Consider the following 15,628-nt stretch of genomic DNA (forward strand, 5'->3'; position numbering starts at 1 on the left):
TTGGCTTGGCCAACAAAAGAATCCCTATTCATCATACACCCATGGAGAGATATGGCGAGGAAATTGATTCCCTAGAGGCCTTTTCCTCCCATTCGTGAATCAAGCAATTCCAGTTGTCTTTGAATCCACGGAGGATCGTCTGAGCACAGCCACAGTGTTTCACCTGTATCCTTGTGCTTAAAATCAGGTTGCCTTGGGTTAACCTTGCTAGTCCTGTTATCCCACCATTCATATGGATTGGCAAAAAGATCTGCCACAATTGCAGGCGATCTTTGCGCTTCTCAGATAAAGATCCTATATTCGTAATCGAAGATAGGTCAGTGCACAAATGAATAGAGAAGTACAATGTCAACTGACAATAACAAAGAACTCTCAATTCTGAAAGTATAAACTGTTTGGTCAGACATATTGGCTGAGCTTAATACAATTACTGTTCACCAAAAAAAAAAAAAAAAAAAACTGTTTGGTCAGACACTTTATGATGTGGTTTATTGAGTAGGCCAGCATGATAATGTTATAAGCCCCAGTTAAAATGAGCAACTACTATTTCCCAGACCCAAATCCAAACCAGAGGATTAAAAAGTTGCTAAGGCCCCAGCTAAATCAAGTTAGAATTTCTATTTCCCAGACCCAGTTCCAATCCAGAGGGTAAGAAACTGAGAAATCTGTGAACAAACAACTCCAATAGCAGAAATTAGTAACAATCCCCCAAGACAGAAAAACTGCCCATTGTCAATTGCAGAACTGATATTTGGTGCAGATAAAAGTTTCATATATAAGATGTTCAGTACCCAGTTTCCTCAGTAATCAAGCAAGTCAGGTCCATACATTCGTTACTGAAGCCCAAAAATCAGGATATTTTGCTTACACTGTACCAACAAAAGCTAAATCGCTGCAGAACATTCTACTCACCTTTTTGTCCTGGCCAAATTAATAATCCCTCAAAAACCAGAACTTGACCTTTGATCCACCATAAAAGAAAGTATCAAACAAAAAGTAGAGAGACATTACTTAACCTGATTTCGATTCTGCAGATGTGGGTAAACATTGGTCTCTACAAGTTTGAGCAACATAGTTCCACTCTTTCACAATTACCTATAGAAAGCAGACAAAAAGGACAGTTTTATTAGTCAAACATGCTCTCTCAAAACGACCTTCTGCTGCTAGTCCTAATGTGTCTGTGCAAAAGCAAAAGACTCCAAAGGTTTTCTATGATGACATCATAAATAAGAACGAGCATGTGAAATGATAGAGAAATGCCAGGAATCATGCATGTTTCTATCTGTTGTCCCTTAAATTGCAGAAATACTTAAGCTAAACCATTAGAATCAAACCATTATTCCACTCAAGAAGTAAGAACTTGAAAGAACCCTCTTTCTTGTCCCTCCATGTTCTGATATCTAGCTTCACATTATTAACGTGATAATCCAAAAGCATCGATCATCAACCAACAAATTGGTCACAGAATGTCATCATACTTTGAATAGCTACCTCATAATAAGTTCTCATTTGTCCACCCTCCGAAGCCTTCTCGTAGCTCCTAATTGACCTGAAACATAAACGAAATCCTCTGGCCTCAAATGCTTCCACGATATCTCAGCCATCTCGTCCCACATCTTCAGCGATATCCTGTTCACAAACCGCACACAAACTTCAAGCTCTTCGGTGACAACGCTTTGTAATTCACCAGTAACAAGAGGGTGAAAACCGGACACGCAGAGGAATGATAAAAGGTAAGATGAATTACGACCAATCAACGACCTATCCTAGGATTCTACGCAAAACCTCGGCAACGCAATGATCTGGGTCAACACCGAATCAAACAACCGCAACCTTCTCACCTAAACCCGCGCCCCGAATCGCGAGGCTTGTGCACGCGGAGCACCGTGAAGACGCCGAACCGGCCGTCGCTCGTCGAGACCCGCCGCGGCGGGAAAAAGGACCGACCCGATGAAGCTCCCGGAGTTCGCCAGCTGCTCTTGCCATCGGATGGTGGTCGGCCTCTGGAACCGGAGGGCGTGCCGGTACACGGCGCTCCCGGCGCCGGGCTCGCCTTCCCGCGGCCCGGGGCCAGCGGCGGAGGGCGAGGGCGGCGGCGGCGGCGGCGGAGGGAGGGAGGGGGGCGAGGCGGCGGGTCCGGAACGGCGCGGTGTTGCGCATGAAGGTTCTGAGACGGTACGTCGTCATCAGAGAGGGGGGAAAATGAAATGGGAATCAGCGTACGTCAAAAATAGGGGTTGGGTCAAGGGAAGGTTTCAGGGGCCGATCGAGAGAGAATTTTGAAAGGGCGGTCTTGTCAAAAATGGAGTGTTCGTTTGAAGAAGACGGCAGTTGAAGTTGAGCTTGTAGACGGTCGGAGACTGGGAGGGTTGCTTGCTAGGGAGGCATTAGACGGCTTGATCAGGTCGGATTTCGACGGATCAAAAAATTACTCATTTGATTTATATTTACCCATTCTTATGAAATATAATTTTATCAATACATTACCCAATTCAACTTGATTTTAATTCACACTCATTCCAATTTGGGCTCCAAATCTTAACAATTTGCGGAGGAAATATCATAGTAAAAGTGTGCTTGTTTCACCTAAAAACTTATAATTGAAAAGATATTTAAAAAAAAAAAATCGATTTTATTGTTTATAAAAATAAATAGATGAAAATAATTTTATATGTGAAATTGCTTAGACATAAATTATCATCAATGGTAAAAACAATTTTCATTAACTATTTTTTTGAGCGATATAACCTAATTAGTTTTTTTTTTTTAAATTCTCAAAACAAATGGATCTTAAAAATAATTAGGTTTCGCTTTGTTTCGCTGAAACATTTCTAGAAATTTTTTCTAGGAAGCCATTTTTCAGGAAAATGCCAATATTTTCCAATGTTCGGTCAATTTTCATCATTTGATAGGAAAAATATAATTTAATTTTCTTAAATAGATGCTATTCAGCCCTAATGTGTGCATGGCTAGCGAAGAACTAGATTTGGGCACTAGAGTATCTGTGTCACATCACAACGAAGCTCGACCCTAGTGTTGGGGTTTGGGGCATGATACCTGGTCTTGGGTCGACCTCCATGGACTTGAAGCAAGGGCAAGACAGGTTCCTGCCTACCTTGATAGACCCACACATGATCTTCATGGATCCAAACATGGCCTTTGTGGACCCGCTGAATGTTAGGGATTTGAGCTTGAGTATTAAGATCCCGCGCCGACCTTAGTGGACCCGAGCATTAGGACTTTACCACAACCTCGGCCTAGGTACCAAGGTCATGAGGATGGGCACTGGGGTCACTTGTCTAACCTCGTTGGATGCAAGCTCAAGTACTGAAGATCTAATCAGGAATGCCGAGGACCTTAGAACTAGCGTTGGGGTTTCTATGCCTCGCTAATAGCTAATTATATTTTGGAAACCGATTTCTATTTTCCTTGAATTTAAATATATGTTTTTGGATAATTAAGAAATATTTTTTGTTGACTTATTTTTTAAGCGAACCAAATGCCGTAAAATGTTTTTCTAGATAATATTGTTTGTGAAACAAACGGGGTTTAAGGGGAAAAAATTTTTTAGAGCGTTGATAATTAGATTTAACCTCAAAAATTTATGTCAACGTGGCCAAATTTACTTTGTGGTTATTTAGAACTCACGACTTTTGGAATTTGACGGAGCAAAATGTAACTGGCCCTGATCCTATAGATCCTCACTTGAATCAACATTCCAAATCTACATATTGCAGAAAAAACAACACTACAAGAGTCATAACTTTTGTGCAACACTCACTAAGTTAGAACTAGAACTTTCACCTAGAGGTGGGGTGAATAGGTAAATATGCGAAATGTAAAGAAAATTGAAACTAATATTGCACTTGGACAACGTTTGGGGATAAAGCGTGCAATGCTCAGATCTTACCGGTGTGCAATAATCTATCACAAGAAACAATTGAGAGTATAAGGGATAGAAAATGCACAAACAAGTTTATAGTGATTTGGCTTTAACAAGCCTATGTCCACTTTTCGATGCTGATGATTAATTGGCTTGATTCCACTAGATGAATATGTCAAAGGTTATAAGAACTAAGTACTCCCGACTCAAGTAAATGTGATTGATTCTTCTGATTTCACGCTCTAACAACCTCTAAAAAATTATAGCTTTGAGCTCACAAAGACGAACTTGCAAATACAAGGATTTCTCCGAACTTTGGAATCAAAGACTTCTCGAAAACTCTCTTGGTCTCTCCAGCTTCACGACGTCCTTTTAAACTCCTCATTGTCTAAGTTGACCATTGGACATAGCCTCAAATGATCATTCATCCAATCAACCCATTGGGCCTTAACGTTACTGGAAAATCTGACTGCTTCAAGACTTCTCGAGAATGGAGACTCCCTTAGATTATGCTGCCCATATTATGATCATCAACTTTCCTTCTAGGTCAATCAATATATATAAGGCAAGGAATTTGGCGCTAATCCACTAGTCATTGGATGAGGGTTCTATGTCAGAAAGATATCCTTATATCGATCTATTGCTAGAGAAACCATGAAGCAATCACATGCATGGAACGTTTTTCCTCACTAACCCATCACACGACTCCTAGCATGCCTTATGATTCCCAATTATAAACCCTACTCTAATACCAAAAACTACAATGACCCCAACTTCATCTCTAGGGCTTTTAGCAAAAGTTATTTTCGCAATATCCCAAGCTCATCGCCGTCTCAATTCTTTTATCTTGTTAATAAATACATGTGGAAGCGTGAGGGACAAACAAAATCCTCAGACAAACAATGACCGGAAGATTGGGACATACATAACACAAAACACATTACTTTATATTACAATTGTACATTTACAAATCCCTTTTCTACGGATCATTTTTTCCTTTTTACGTCACACTACAAGTTTTCACATAGGTCGGGAAATTCTTATCTCTCTAACATGACTCGCAGCTTCCAAAACTCCATGCCTACAAGATTGAAAGATGAGGGAGTGAGTTTTGAGAACTTAGCAAGTAAATTTTTCTAGTTCTCTACTAGGAAAGTATCTCATCATTGAAGCCCGGGCGAGTACAACACTTTCGCAAACAATGTCAACGACATATTAGTAGCAAATTACTTACTATGCCTTGACTAAATACATTATGTCCATGCAAAACTACTATCGACTTAACAATGAGCACATCAACATATCATGATTATGCACAACCGGCACTCATAAAATGATTCTTTTATTGTTGTTCTAGCTTGACTAAGCTCTCCTAAACTCGACTAGGGCTTTCAATTTTTTGCTGGGCTTCTTGATTCAACTAGGGTATCTTAGCTCAACCAAAGCTTCTCAAGGCTAGCTTCCAGGCCTTTGAGTTCAAAACCCAAGCATCTTGGCTCAATGAGGACATCATATTCAATGAATGAGGTATCATCGACAGCCGCTATGTGACGATGAACGTTTTCTCTTTAAATTGCACACACAAGGGCCTTACACAAGTCGATTATTATCTTTTCTCCTTAGCCAACTCATACATGGCCCGAAGGTAAGCTTATTCATATGTGTGTGTCATGAATCCTAGTATTGCACTATAAACATATTAGGAACAACTTGATCTAATCGAACACTTAGTATCGATCCCTACACCAAACAAGACTTGGAACGGCATGCCTCAATACCATCCAAGACCTCGAGGCTTGGTTACACTTCGCTTCATGAAGAATCTAAGCTCGACCACCTCGCCTTCGACCCCGTGAATATACTTCATGCCATGAATGATCTTTGGTTTGTGACTTGCTTCAAATGCCAAACACAATGTCCCCGGACCAATCAAGACATAAAACCGACACACTTTAGTTCCTTATCAAGACCTCGTGGGCATTTTGCCCCATACCAATCAAGACTTAAAATGGCACACCTAATATCGATTCAAGACCCTACGGCCTTGGGTGGTCCCTACTTCGAACAAGACTTAGAATTGGCACGCCTTAAATGCCAATCCGAGGCTTTATGGCTTGGCAACCTTGCCTTGCGTTGAACTCAACCTGGAAGCGAACTTTGGCATCATTTCGAGCATGAGCAACTCAAGCACACATTCATGCACAAACATGAGCAAAACTATACAAAGATCTTACATCCTACCCACGGCTTGAACGAGTGAGCACCTAATTAAACTCAATAATGGAGTCTACCATCCTAGAGGAGAAATAGGGATCTTTCTTCCTTCAATAAATCTCAAGAATCCTAGAGAGCGGCTTGAAGAGGGTAGGCATGTGTGAGGCCAAAAAGAGGAGGAAGTGAGTGTGTAACGGGCAAGGAGGAGAAGAGGCCTTAAGACAAGGAAATGAGTGAGGGGCTCTTCTTATTTATAGGCATCATCCTCATTATTACTTATCCAAATGGCCCAATCATCTTTCTTGAAGTGGCATGGCTATAGAATTGAGGTGGCAAGTCTAAATTGCAAGGTGGCACACTTTGACTTATGAGGTGGAAATCTAATGGCCTAATGTAATAATTTGGAGACTTCTTTGTCTTTTTTTTACTAACCCACATAAGTACTTGATTCTTTATTGAAGAACAAGTCATCATTATGAAGGATAATGTGGCACCTAGACCATAGGATAGCAATAATTGCCTATAATATCTCATTCTTATTGGTACATTTGTCGAGAGTCCTTTTTACTTAATCCCTAGGCGAATCGTTTGTTTATCATTACCAAATCTAGAAATGTGCACCTAAGGTGGTAAGTCATCTTCCTTCATTAATAACCTGGGGTGTTCTAGGAATATTCTCTTTGTGTCCATTTCCAAAGAATATGGCAAACATGGAAAAATAACCATTAGTGTAACCGGAACCGTGGTAAGGACTTTTCTTGTACATCCCTTATCAACTATCCGACACGTCCCGGTTTGTTGCAAAGCCATTCTCGGTGTGGTTATTGTAGGCAAAATTTTGCCTTTTCGACAGGAGTCAATGGCCCCGGGGCATAGGCTTAATGGCCAGCCTTTCGACTAGCTCTAGCGAGCGAAGCCGCTCCTAGACCAGCCTAGGCTTGGTCCAAAGCCAACTCCTACTTATCATGTGGCCGTTCGAGATCAATCAATCTGCAATCAACATGCGGTCGTATCGTCAAATCATGGTGATCCATGGTTGGTTCATAACTAAGCGAAATCACTCACGACTGAAACATGACCGTTGGAATCGATTCATGATCATCCATCAATCTGGTGATACATGACCATCCGATCAACCTTTATGGTCGAGTAATCGTCCATTGACCAAATGACTCAGGTCCACTTGCATGGTCATTAGACTAATCCATGGTTGATTCCTTTGATCAACCCATGGCCAATTCTTTGGATTGAACATAGTTAATCCCTTAGTTACCCTTCCGGTTAGGCCAATCGATTTATGGCCGATTCTGGAACGATCCGTGCCTAATCCTTACCATTGGCACACCAGACTTCATAACCATTTCTTATAAGTTGAAAATTGCGAATGTTATACTATATAAGCAATTTAAATTCGAAAAGCTAATAACAACCAATGAGTGATTATTCACGTATTAACCTATAAATAGCCGGAAGAACAAAGCTATAAGAACCTTTTGACAAATCCACAAACACAAGAACAATTTTTCTTACGAACTGTCTTTTTTGTTTATTGCACGTTTATCTCTTGTCTATCCCTTAATTTATTTTAAATAACATATAACTTTTCACTTTTTTCCAAAACTACACAAAACCTTGTCCCAATAAAAAACACCAAAGACTCCGCGCTTTCGTGAAAGATATCTACAAGGGAACACTTTCCTAGCGAACATCTTTTTGACACGCCCGGTGGGATGTTTTGTGTTCCATTTCTAGGAGTTATTTATGGTAAAACCATGAATCGGGAGAAGGGCACCATCGTTTGCTAGGATAATCAATCCTCGCAATTTGTGGGTGAGAGGCTTGTTTGTCCTTAAAGTTCCAGCCCGAAACAAATTCAAGTGATAATGTCAACATAGGTGTGATTCTAGCGATATCATTTGGAGTTGTAAAAAGATCCAATGAGGGATATGGCCCTAATTCAACAAGTGGTGGCTACCATGAGAAGGTTGTTCAAAGAGCAATAGAATGATTTGACTAATCACATGGCCAATCATTTATCCGGGATTCTTACTCCTTTGTTCACAAATTTGGCTACCAAACTTGCTTCAAGTTTTGGTTCACCAAACCAAACAACTCAGCGCCATAAGGCCGGAGTCACTTCAAGATCAATGCCGGTCCCTTTTTTCCCCAATCTAACACTAGTGGTGGTTTGGGTTAGATGCAACAAGTTCGAATTTTGCAAAGAACCAAGATTGTGGATGATCGTGGATCAAAGTACACAAGGAGAATGAGCGGGTCCAAGTGGGATTCGCAAATCTTCTCAAAGTCACATAGGATGATCGATATTAATAATCCAAGAAGGATGCTAATGTGAATCATTATAGAAAAAATCGTTCTATGAAGGCCCGGATGATGCGAATTGCGAACCTCGACCTCCAATCGAACCCGTGATTGACAACCTTGGTATGAACATGACCTATTGACGAATTCGTGTCAACCAACCAACATTATAGATGCCATGAGCAAAAGAATTTCGCTATCTCGCTCGATAAGTTGAATCGACCGTCACAATGGAACCTTTAATAAGGTCAAGTCCTCAAAAGAACAATAGAAAAAAAAAAAACCTCTCAATTTTTATTCCCTCAAAATAAAATCTCTCTCCTCCAAAGAAATTCGGCCAATTCTTGATATAAGCCTTATAGCTGCCACACAACCCTAAAAACCAGCCCTAGAGTTTGGCCAAACTAGCCCCAAAACCCTAATTTAGTTTTATTACAATTTAAGAGATCTAATGCTTCCTATTCTAGAATATGCATAAACAAGAAGATAATTTTATTGTCTTGATCAAATATTTGGTGACCAAATAATCAAATTGTGCCAAGATTTCCAAAATTATTCAAGATTTGATCCAAGGTCATCTCCATGCCAAAGGTCATGAACCATAATGCCAACAACTTTGCCTGAATTTGGCACGTGCTCGTGTGATTGAACCGGTCAAAATAGACAACGGATCCTTAGCACCTCCTCCTTAATATGACTCAATGTCCACATCATTCCCTCCCCGTGCAAAGGATTTGCCCTCAAATTATCACTTGCATCGAAAAAGTCAAGTTAGAAACATTAAATGTAACACTAATGTCATACTCACATGGAAGATCAAGCTAGTAGGTGTTATTGTTAACTCTTTCCAACGCCATGAACGATCCGTCCCTCATGGTAATAACTTAGAATGTCGCTGCTCGAAATCGCTCCTTACACATATGAACCTAAACCCAATTGCCGGGTTCAAACACCACTTCCTTGTGCCACTTTGTTGGCTTGCCTTGCATATCGCTCGCCCGCGCTCAATATTCGTGTGCACATCTTCTCATGCAACGCCTGACAAATTCGGCTTTATTTGCTCTATCTAAATCCACACACATCAATAGTAAATGGGTTAAATCAACGAAGTTAACGGATTAAAACAATAGACAACCTCAAATGGTGTAAATTCAGCAGCAAAATGCATGCTCCTATTATATGCAAACTCAACACATAGTATACAATCTTTCCCAAGATTTTACGTTTCTCTTTTTAATGATAAAGCATGCAACAATACCCATAGAGTTTATTAACTACATCAGTTTGACCATTGGTCTCGTGTCTAACAAGTAGTAGAAAATAACAACTATGTTCTTATTTTTCTCCACAATATTTTCCAAAAGTAGTTAAGAAATTTAGAGTCTCAATCTAAAAACGATCTAGGCATCCCATGCAAATGTACAACCTCCCTAAAGAACAAATCAGCAACATGAGATGCATCATCGGTTCATGACAAGGTATAAAATGAGCCTTCTTTTTGAAAACCGATCAATGACCACATAAATAGAATCTCTACCATGCTTAGACCTAGACAAACCTAACACAAAATCCATAGAAATATCAATCCAATGATGCGTTGGAATAGCTAATTGTAACATCCTTAACTTCAAGCCCTTTACATGGTAAAAGAGAAGTCCGAACTTGGTTTCACCGCTTAAGCTAGGTTGTGTCTCTTTCCTCCGATTATGCCTAGGCATGAACCTCGAGCCAAATAAGATAGTCGATTGATCAAATTTGATTAGTCTAGGATGACAAGGCCTTCAAAAATTAGATAATTTCCAAGTTGTATTTAATGCTTTCGTCATGTAGTAAATTAAGCAAACACACACTTGGCACGTTGGGACTTTACATTAGAAAAGACGTAGGTACACCTACACATCACCATGATATGTTCATTGTAACTCAGAGTTTGCAGCCCTCTCATCGTGGTCATTGCTCTCTCCTCCTCCTCCTCTCTCTCTCTCTCCTCAATTCGATTATGTTTTCTTTCCTTCTTTCTCCTTTTTTCTAAATTTTTCATTAGTATATTAGCTTAATTTCATAAAAAAATCCTAATTTTAAATTTAATCTAAATCTATCTCGAATTTTTGTGCCAAAATAAATATCCAATTTTCATTTAAGTTTCAATTCTATTTTCGTTTGTCACTTCATTGCCACATCGTACAAAATTTATGATAAGGAAAAGGAAAACTAAGAGAGAGATTAAAAGAGAGAGAGAGAGAGAGAGAGAGAGAGAGAGAAAGAAAGCAAAAAAAAAATGTGTTAGAGAGGGGTGGGAGAAAGAAGCACAACCATGGATGCTCAAGCTTTAAGCTCCTAGCGGCTATGGCCACTCCAAGTTCAAGCTCCTAGTCCTAGTGAGCACGAAACTTGACCAGCCATGGCCATGGTAGCCGCAAGCACATGATGATTACGCGGAGCACACAAGCAAATGGAGATGGGGATGAGCTAGGGGAAGAAAGAAGGGTGATAGCAGTTGTGGCCATATGGCACCATTTACCCGAAAGCTTACAAGCTGATTGATGCTCGAGTAGGCTGCCCGAGAATGGGAAGACGCTAGCTTAGAATTACAAGTAGACTTCAAAGGTGAGACCTCTCCATCAAGCCTAAATTTAAGAGTGAAGTCACCAAAGTGAGAGCAACAGTGGGCAATTCTCTTTGACAAAAATGGGTAGCGGATAAGCAAGCGAGAGCGATGCCATCCTTTCATTGTATTTGAAGTTAATCCCTAAATCCAATTCACATGCTTGAAAGATACTAGCTAATCTAGTGACTTCCAAGACATCACAACTATCTTGTGACGCTCAATTTTTTTAAATTCTTTTTTGGCATGCGGAACGTGTAACAACTCCTAATGCATTATAATCTAAATCAACGCACATAGAAATATAGAACCGGACACTTTTATTTATTTATATATTTGTAGACAACCTAGGTCAGTACATTAAGGTCAAAAGGTTCCTTCTCCTAGCTATATCCAAAATACGCCCAACCATCCTTATTGCCCTATTTACACCGCCAATATAACAAGTCATGGTCTCGCCAAAATGCCACCCTCGTCCCCCAAGTCCTCCACCTATTTTCGACCCCCACCGTCGGCCATATCACCGTCATCACTGTCCGAAAGTGGGAGAGGCCCCACCGTATGCCCACCCCATCCAGGCGTACAAGGCGACAACCCAATCAACAAGTTGAGCATGAGATTTATTGGACCCTTTTTGAAATCCTTGAAATGATTGGGGATTTGGCTTATCAACTAGTATTGCCTCTTAGGTTGACAAATCTACATAATGTCTTTCACGTGTCGATATTGAGGAGTATCATCTAGACCCTACCATACTAGATCATGAGGTTATCCAAAGTGGATGAAAAAGTGAAATACATGGAAGGCGTGGAATCTTGGATCGGAAAAGAGCAAATCCTCCGAACAAAGGTAATCCCACTAGTCAAGGTCTTGTGGCTACACCACGATGTGGAAGAGGCCACATGGGAAAGCGAGAAAGAAGTGAGGCAATAATATCCCCATCTTTTCAATGAGACGTAAAAAGTGCTCAATTTCAAGGACGAAATTGTTAAGTGGGGAGATTTGTGATATCGAATTTTTTGCTCGAGCCTCAAATATTTAATGGTCCATGCTTTGCCCCTAGTAACAACTGCGGCACCACCACCACACATCCCCAAACCCATAGCCAGCTTCTTCTTGTAAGGCCACGAGTTGAGTGGTGTGGCCATTTCAAGTTGAACCACGTCCATTGAGTCATCCAAGGGGTAAATGAAAATTGCTCGGCAATGCCAATGTTTGCCTCGCCGGTCCCTTCCTTAAATGGACAAACTCCTTGAGCTGTCAAGTGGTAAATTAAAAATACCACCAAAAGCCACGTTTTTTTTTTTTCCCTAGCAGAATTTTTCCTCAATTGCCAACATTGACAGAAACGTGGTGATTTGATCTCTCTGACGGCGCACCGCATGAGGAGGTGGAAGAAGGTAATATAAGTAGAAACCAACACCATTTCCTACAACTTCATCATCTTCACCTCGGATTCTTCATCACCCAAAAGGATTGCAAAGTAACACACCCTATGCTAGGGTGTGCATGGTTTGAGGCGATAAAGGTTCCCGACCTAGAATCGAGAACCGCCCATTAGAACCGATTTCCAAAAATTGGAACCGACCAGAAACACTCGCTAGTTGCATGGATCCACCCGGGAAACCGGACTGCCGGTTCGAGTCCGATTCTAGGTGGATCCATATAACCTGATCCAACCTCCACGCCTTCCTTTTTTGCCTTCAACGGTTGTGACCTCGCCACTTCCCTCCTCAACCACCTCCACCATCTTGGCCACCACTTCCGTCGTCTCCCACTCCTCCCTCGAGACTAACAATGAGGAGACAACGGAACGATGAGTCGTTCACTAGACCTAGAGTTCGCCCATCCCTAAAGATGAGGATGATGGGGAGGCTCAAGGGAGGGGGAGGAGGAGGACGGGAGGTAGAAGCGAGACGAGCCCAACTATGAAAGGACAATGTGATAGTGAATGCGAGGTGGTGACGAGCGTGGAGAGAGAGTTCAAGTTCGAGGGAGGAAAAGAGAATTAACTTACTGTTTTAGCCGAGTTGAACTATAACTCAAAAGGAGATGAGTAGATCTAGAGGTGAATCGAAGAGGAAGAGGGAACTCGAGGAGATTTTGAATTAAAAGAGACGAGATGGAGTAGAAGAAGTAGTGAATTGAGATAAAAAGGTGATTAGAGCCTAAATTTTATATTTGCTAATTTTTTGAATTTTTTTAATATTAAAAATTATTATATTATTATAATATAACTGGTCCGATCCGGGTGGGGGGTGGGTGATCCACCCATGGAACCGTGAACCGGACTAGTACTTATCGATTCTATAAATTGGAATCGGGAACCGGATCGATTCCATAAGAACCATTGGTTTCAGGCGGTTCTAGTCCGGTTCCGGGTGATCTAGGCGGTCCCGGCTCGCAGTCACCCTACCCCATGCCACCATCCGCTCACACCGTCTTGCTATTCCAACCGTCATCGACAAGAACACAAGGCAAGTAAATGTCTACTATTCTATACTTTGTGAATTTCATCATTGCTCGAGTGTATTCGTTGGATTTCCATATCCGGTGCGAAGGATCGGCCATGAATATTGATAAAGTTGCGGGTGCAATAGGAAATGAATCAATTAGGGATTGAGAAGGATGAAGAGGATTGTGCAAATTGTGCTCGTTGGTGAATCTGGAAATTTTGCCTAGCCGAACTTCTTGCATCTAGGATTACTATGGATATTGAAAGTACGGTTGAGGTACTAAATTATGAATTTTGAATACATTTCAGCTTGTATAACATGAAATTGGGAATGAGACTTGTGACTAGATGATCGAGTGGGTCATGGTTAAAGACTAGCAATTCCGGTGGTGATGCTATTGGCATCCTCATTTTCTTAACACCATCCATTGTCGCGATGGATTAGTTAATATGTTCGTGTTGGGACTATGCCGATATTCCTGTGCCGGTTGTTGATCTTACGCTGACTTGATTTCAATGTTTTGGGGTTCTTGTGGTCGTGGCTTTTCAATGGGCTAGTTACATGTTCTTTTTTGGTTCTTTTCTTTGGGTGCTTCGATTTTGGAAATCATCGTGGGATTTGTGAGGTTGGTGGGTGTAGATGATTGAAGGAATTTTGTTTGGTGGTGTTGATGAAATAATCTTCATATCCTTCAGTGGAGCACTAAGAATAAGACACTCTTAATACTAACTTTTGATTTGTCCTTCCAGTTTATCATTTTTGGGGGTGAAGAGATGATTATTCTAATCTTGCCGATTTTAATATTACAAATTTTGGGACTTTGCTTATACTTGGTTTCATATTCTCCTCGATTTTGAAACGTGAAATGTTTTCATTTTTGTATTGGAAATATGAAAATATTTTAAATTGAATTACTTAATTACTGTGCCATGATATAAATGTAGTGAATGTTGTTGACCCCCATAACGACAATGCCGGGTGTCGGGATCCCTAGAGGGTGTAACATGGTGCCCTCCGCATGCTTGGGATATAATAAGGATCCCAAAGAGGTCCTCATGATGCCAAGTGAAGTGTGAGATGCCTAGAGAGGTGTAACACAACGCTCTCCCATGCCTAGGAATATGATAAGGGCTCGGAGGTCCGGCACAATTGGGGTGCGAGATGCCGGAGGGGTGTAACATGGTTTCCTCTCGGAAGATGGTGGTAGTTGAATCTAGACTAATTGAAGTTCCCAAATTTCCATTTGCTTCGTGGTATACCGTTTTCATGAATTTCTTTTAGAGCCAATGCAAGTTGAATTATTTTGATTTCATGTATTTTAGTTTTGAGATTCCGTCGAACGGGTAGTGGTAGATTCGCGTAGTATAGTCTAGTAGACTTATGCTTACTTGAGTGGTCGTACTCACCCTTAGTGGATTATCATTTTCCAAACCCGTAGGTATGCCTTTGCAACCCGCATCCTCCATGATGCTCTATGGTGTCCCAACCAACCTCACATGGAACCGGATGGAGCGTGTCGACCGCAACTTCCCGGAGGTCACATTCATATGGATCACCGCGATCTTGAATGTTGATGCTGGCCTCCCATTGGGCCCGTGCTGATTGGGTTTGTCACCCTCACGTCTAAATCGGTGGGCGTACGGTGGGGCCTCTCCCACTTTCAAACGGTGATGACGATGGCGAAGCGGTCAAATAGGAGGAGGACCCGGGGATGAAGGTGGCATTTTGGCGAGACCATAACTTGTTACGTTGGCGGTCATGTAAATAGACAATATGATGGTTGAGGCAGTATTTTGGATATAGTATGGAGAATGAACCTTTTGATCTTGATGTATCGACTTAGGTCGTCTACAATATATAAATAAACAAAAGTGCCCGGTTCTATATTTCTATGTGAGTCAATTTAAATTATTATGCATTGAGTTGCCATTACATGTTTCCGCATGCAAAAATAAATAAATAATTGAGCGTCATGGTAGAGCCGTGACACTCCCAGCACATCACGACTACCGTGACGCTCAAATTATAAATGTTTTTTTTCTTTGCATGCTAAAACATGTAACAACAACTCGATACATTATAATCTAAATCGATGCACATAGAAATATAGAACCATGCACTTTTATTTATTTATATATTTTAGACAACCTA

At 41.0% G+C, this 15,628-nt stretch overlaps 1 protein-coding gene across 1 annotated transcript; it reads right to left on the reverse strand.

Annotated features, from left to right (window-relative positions):
• Positions 1-71: 71 nt before the first annotated feature.
• LOC120294425 (protein OSB1, mitochondrial-like) lies at positions 72-1,535 on the reverse strand. Its single transcript, XM_039314502.1, is given in 4 exon segments — positions 72-247; positions 250-294; positions 1,017-1,095; positions 1,492-1,535. Coding segments are annotated over 4 exon segments (318 nt in total). The 5' UTR covers positions 1,510-1,535.
• Positions 1,536-15,628: the final 14,093 nt, after the last annotated feature.

This window comes from Eucalyptus grandis, chromosome 6, assembly GCF_016545825.1.
Source record: "Eucalyptus grandis isolate ANBG69807.140 chromosome 6, ASM1654582v1, whole genome shotgun sequence".
In the NCBI taxonomy this organism is placed as follows: Eukaryota; Viridiplantae; Streptophyta; class Magnoliopsida; order Myrtales; family Myrtaceae; genus Eucalyptus; species Eucalyptus grandis.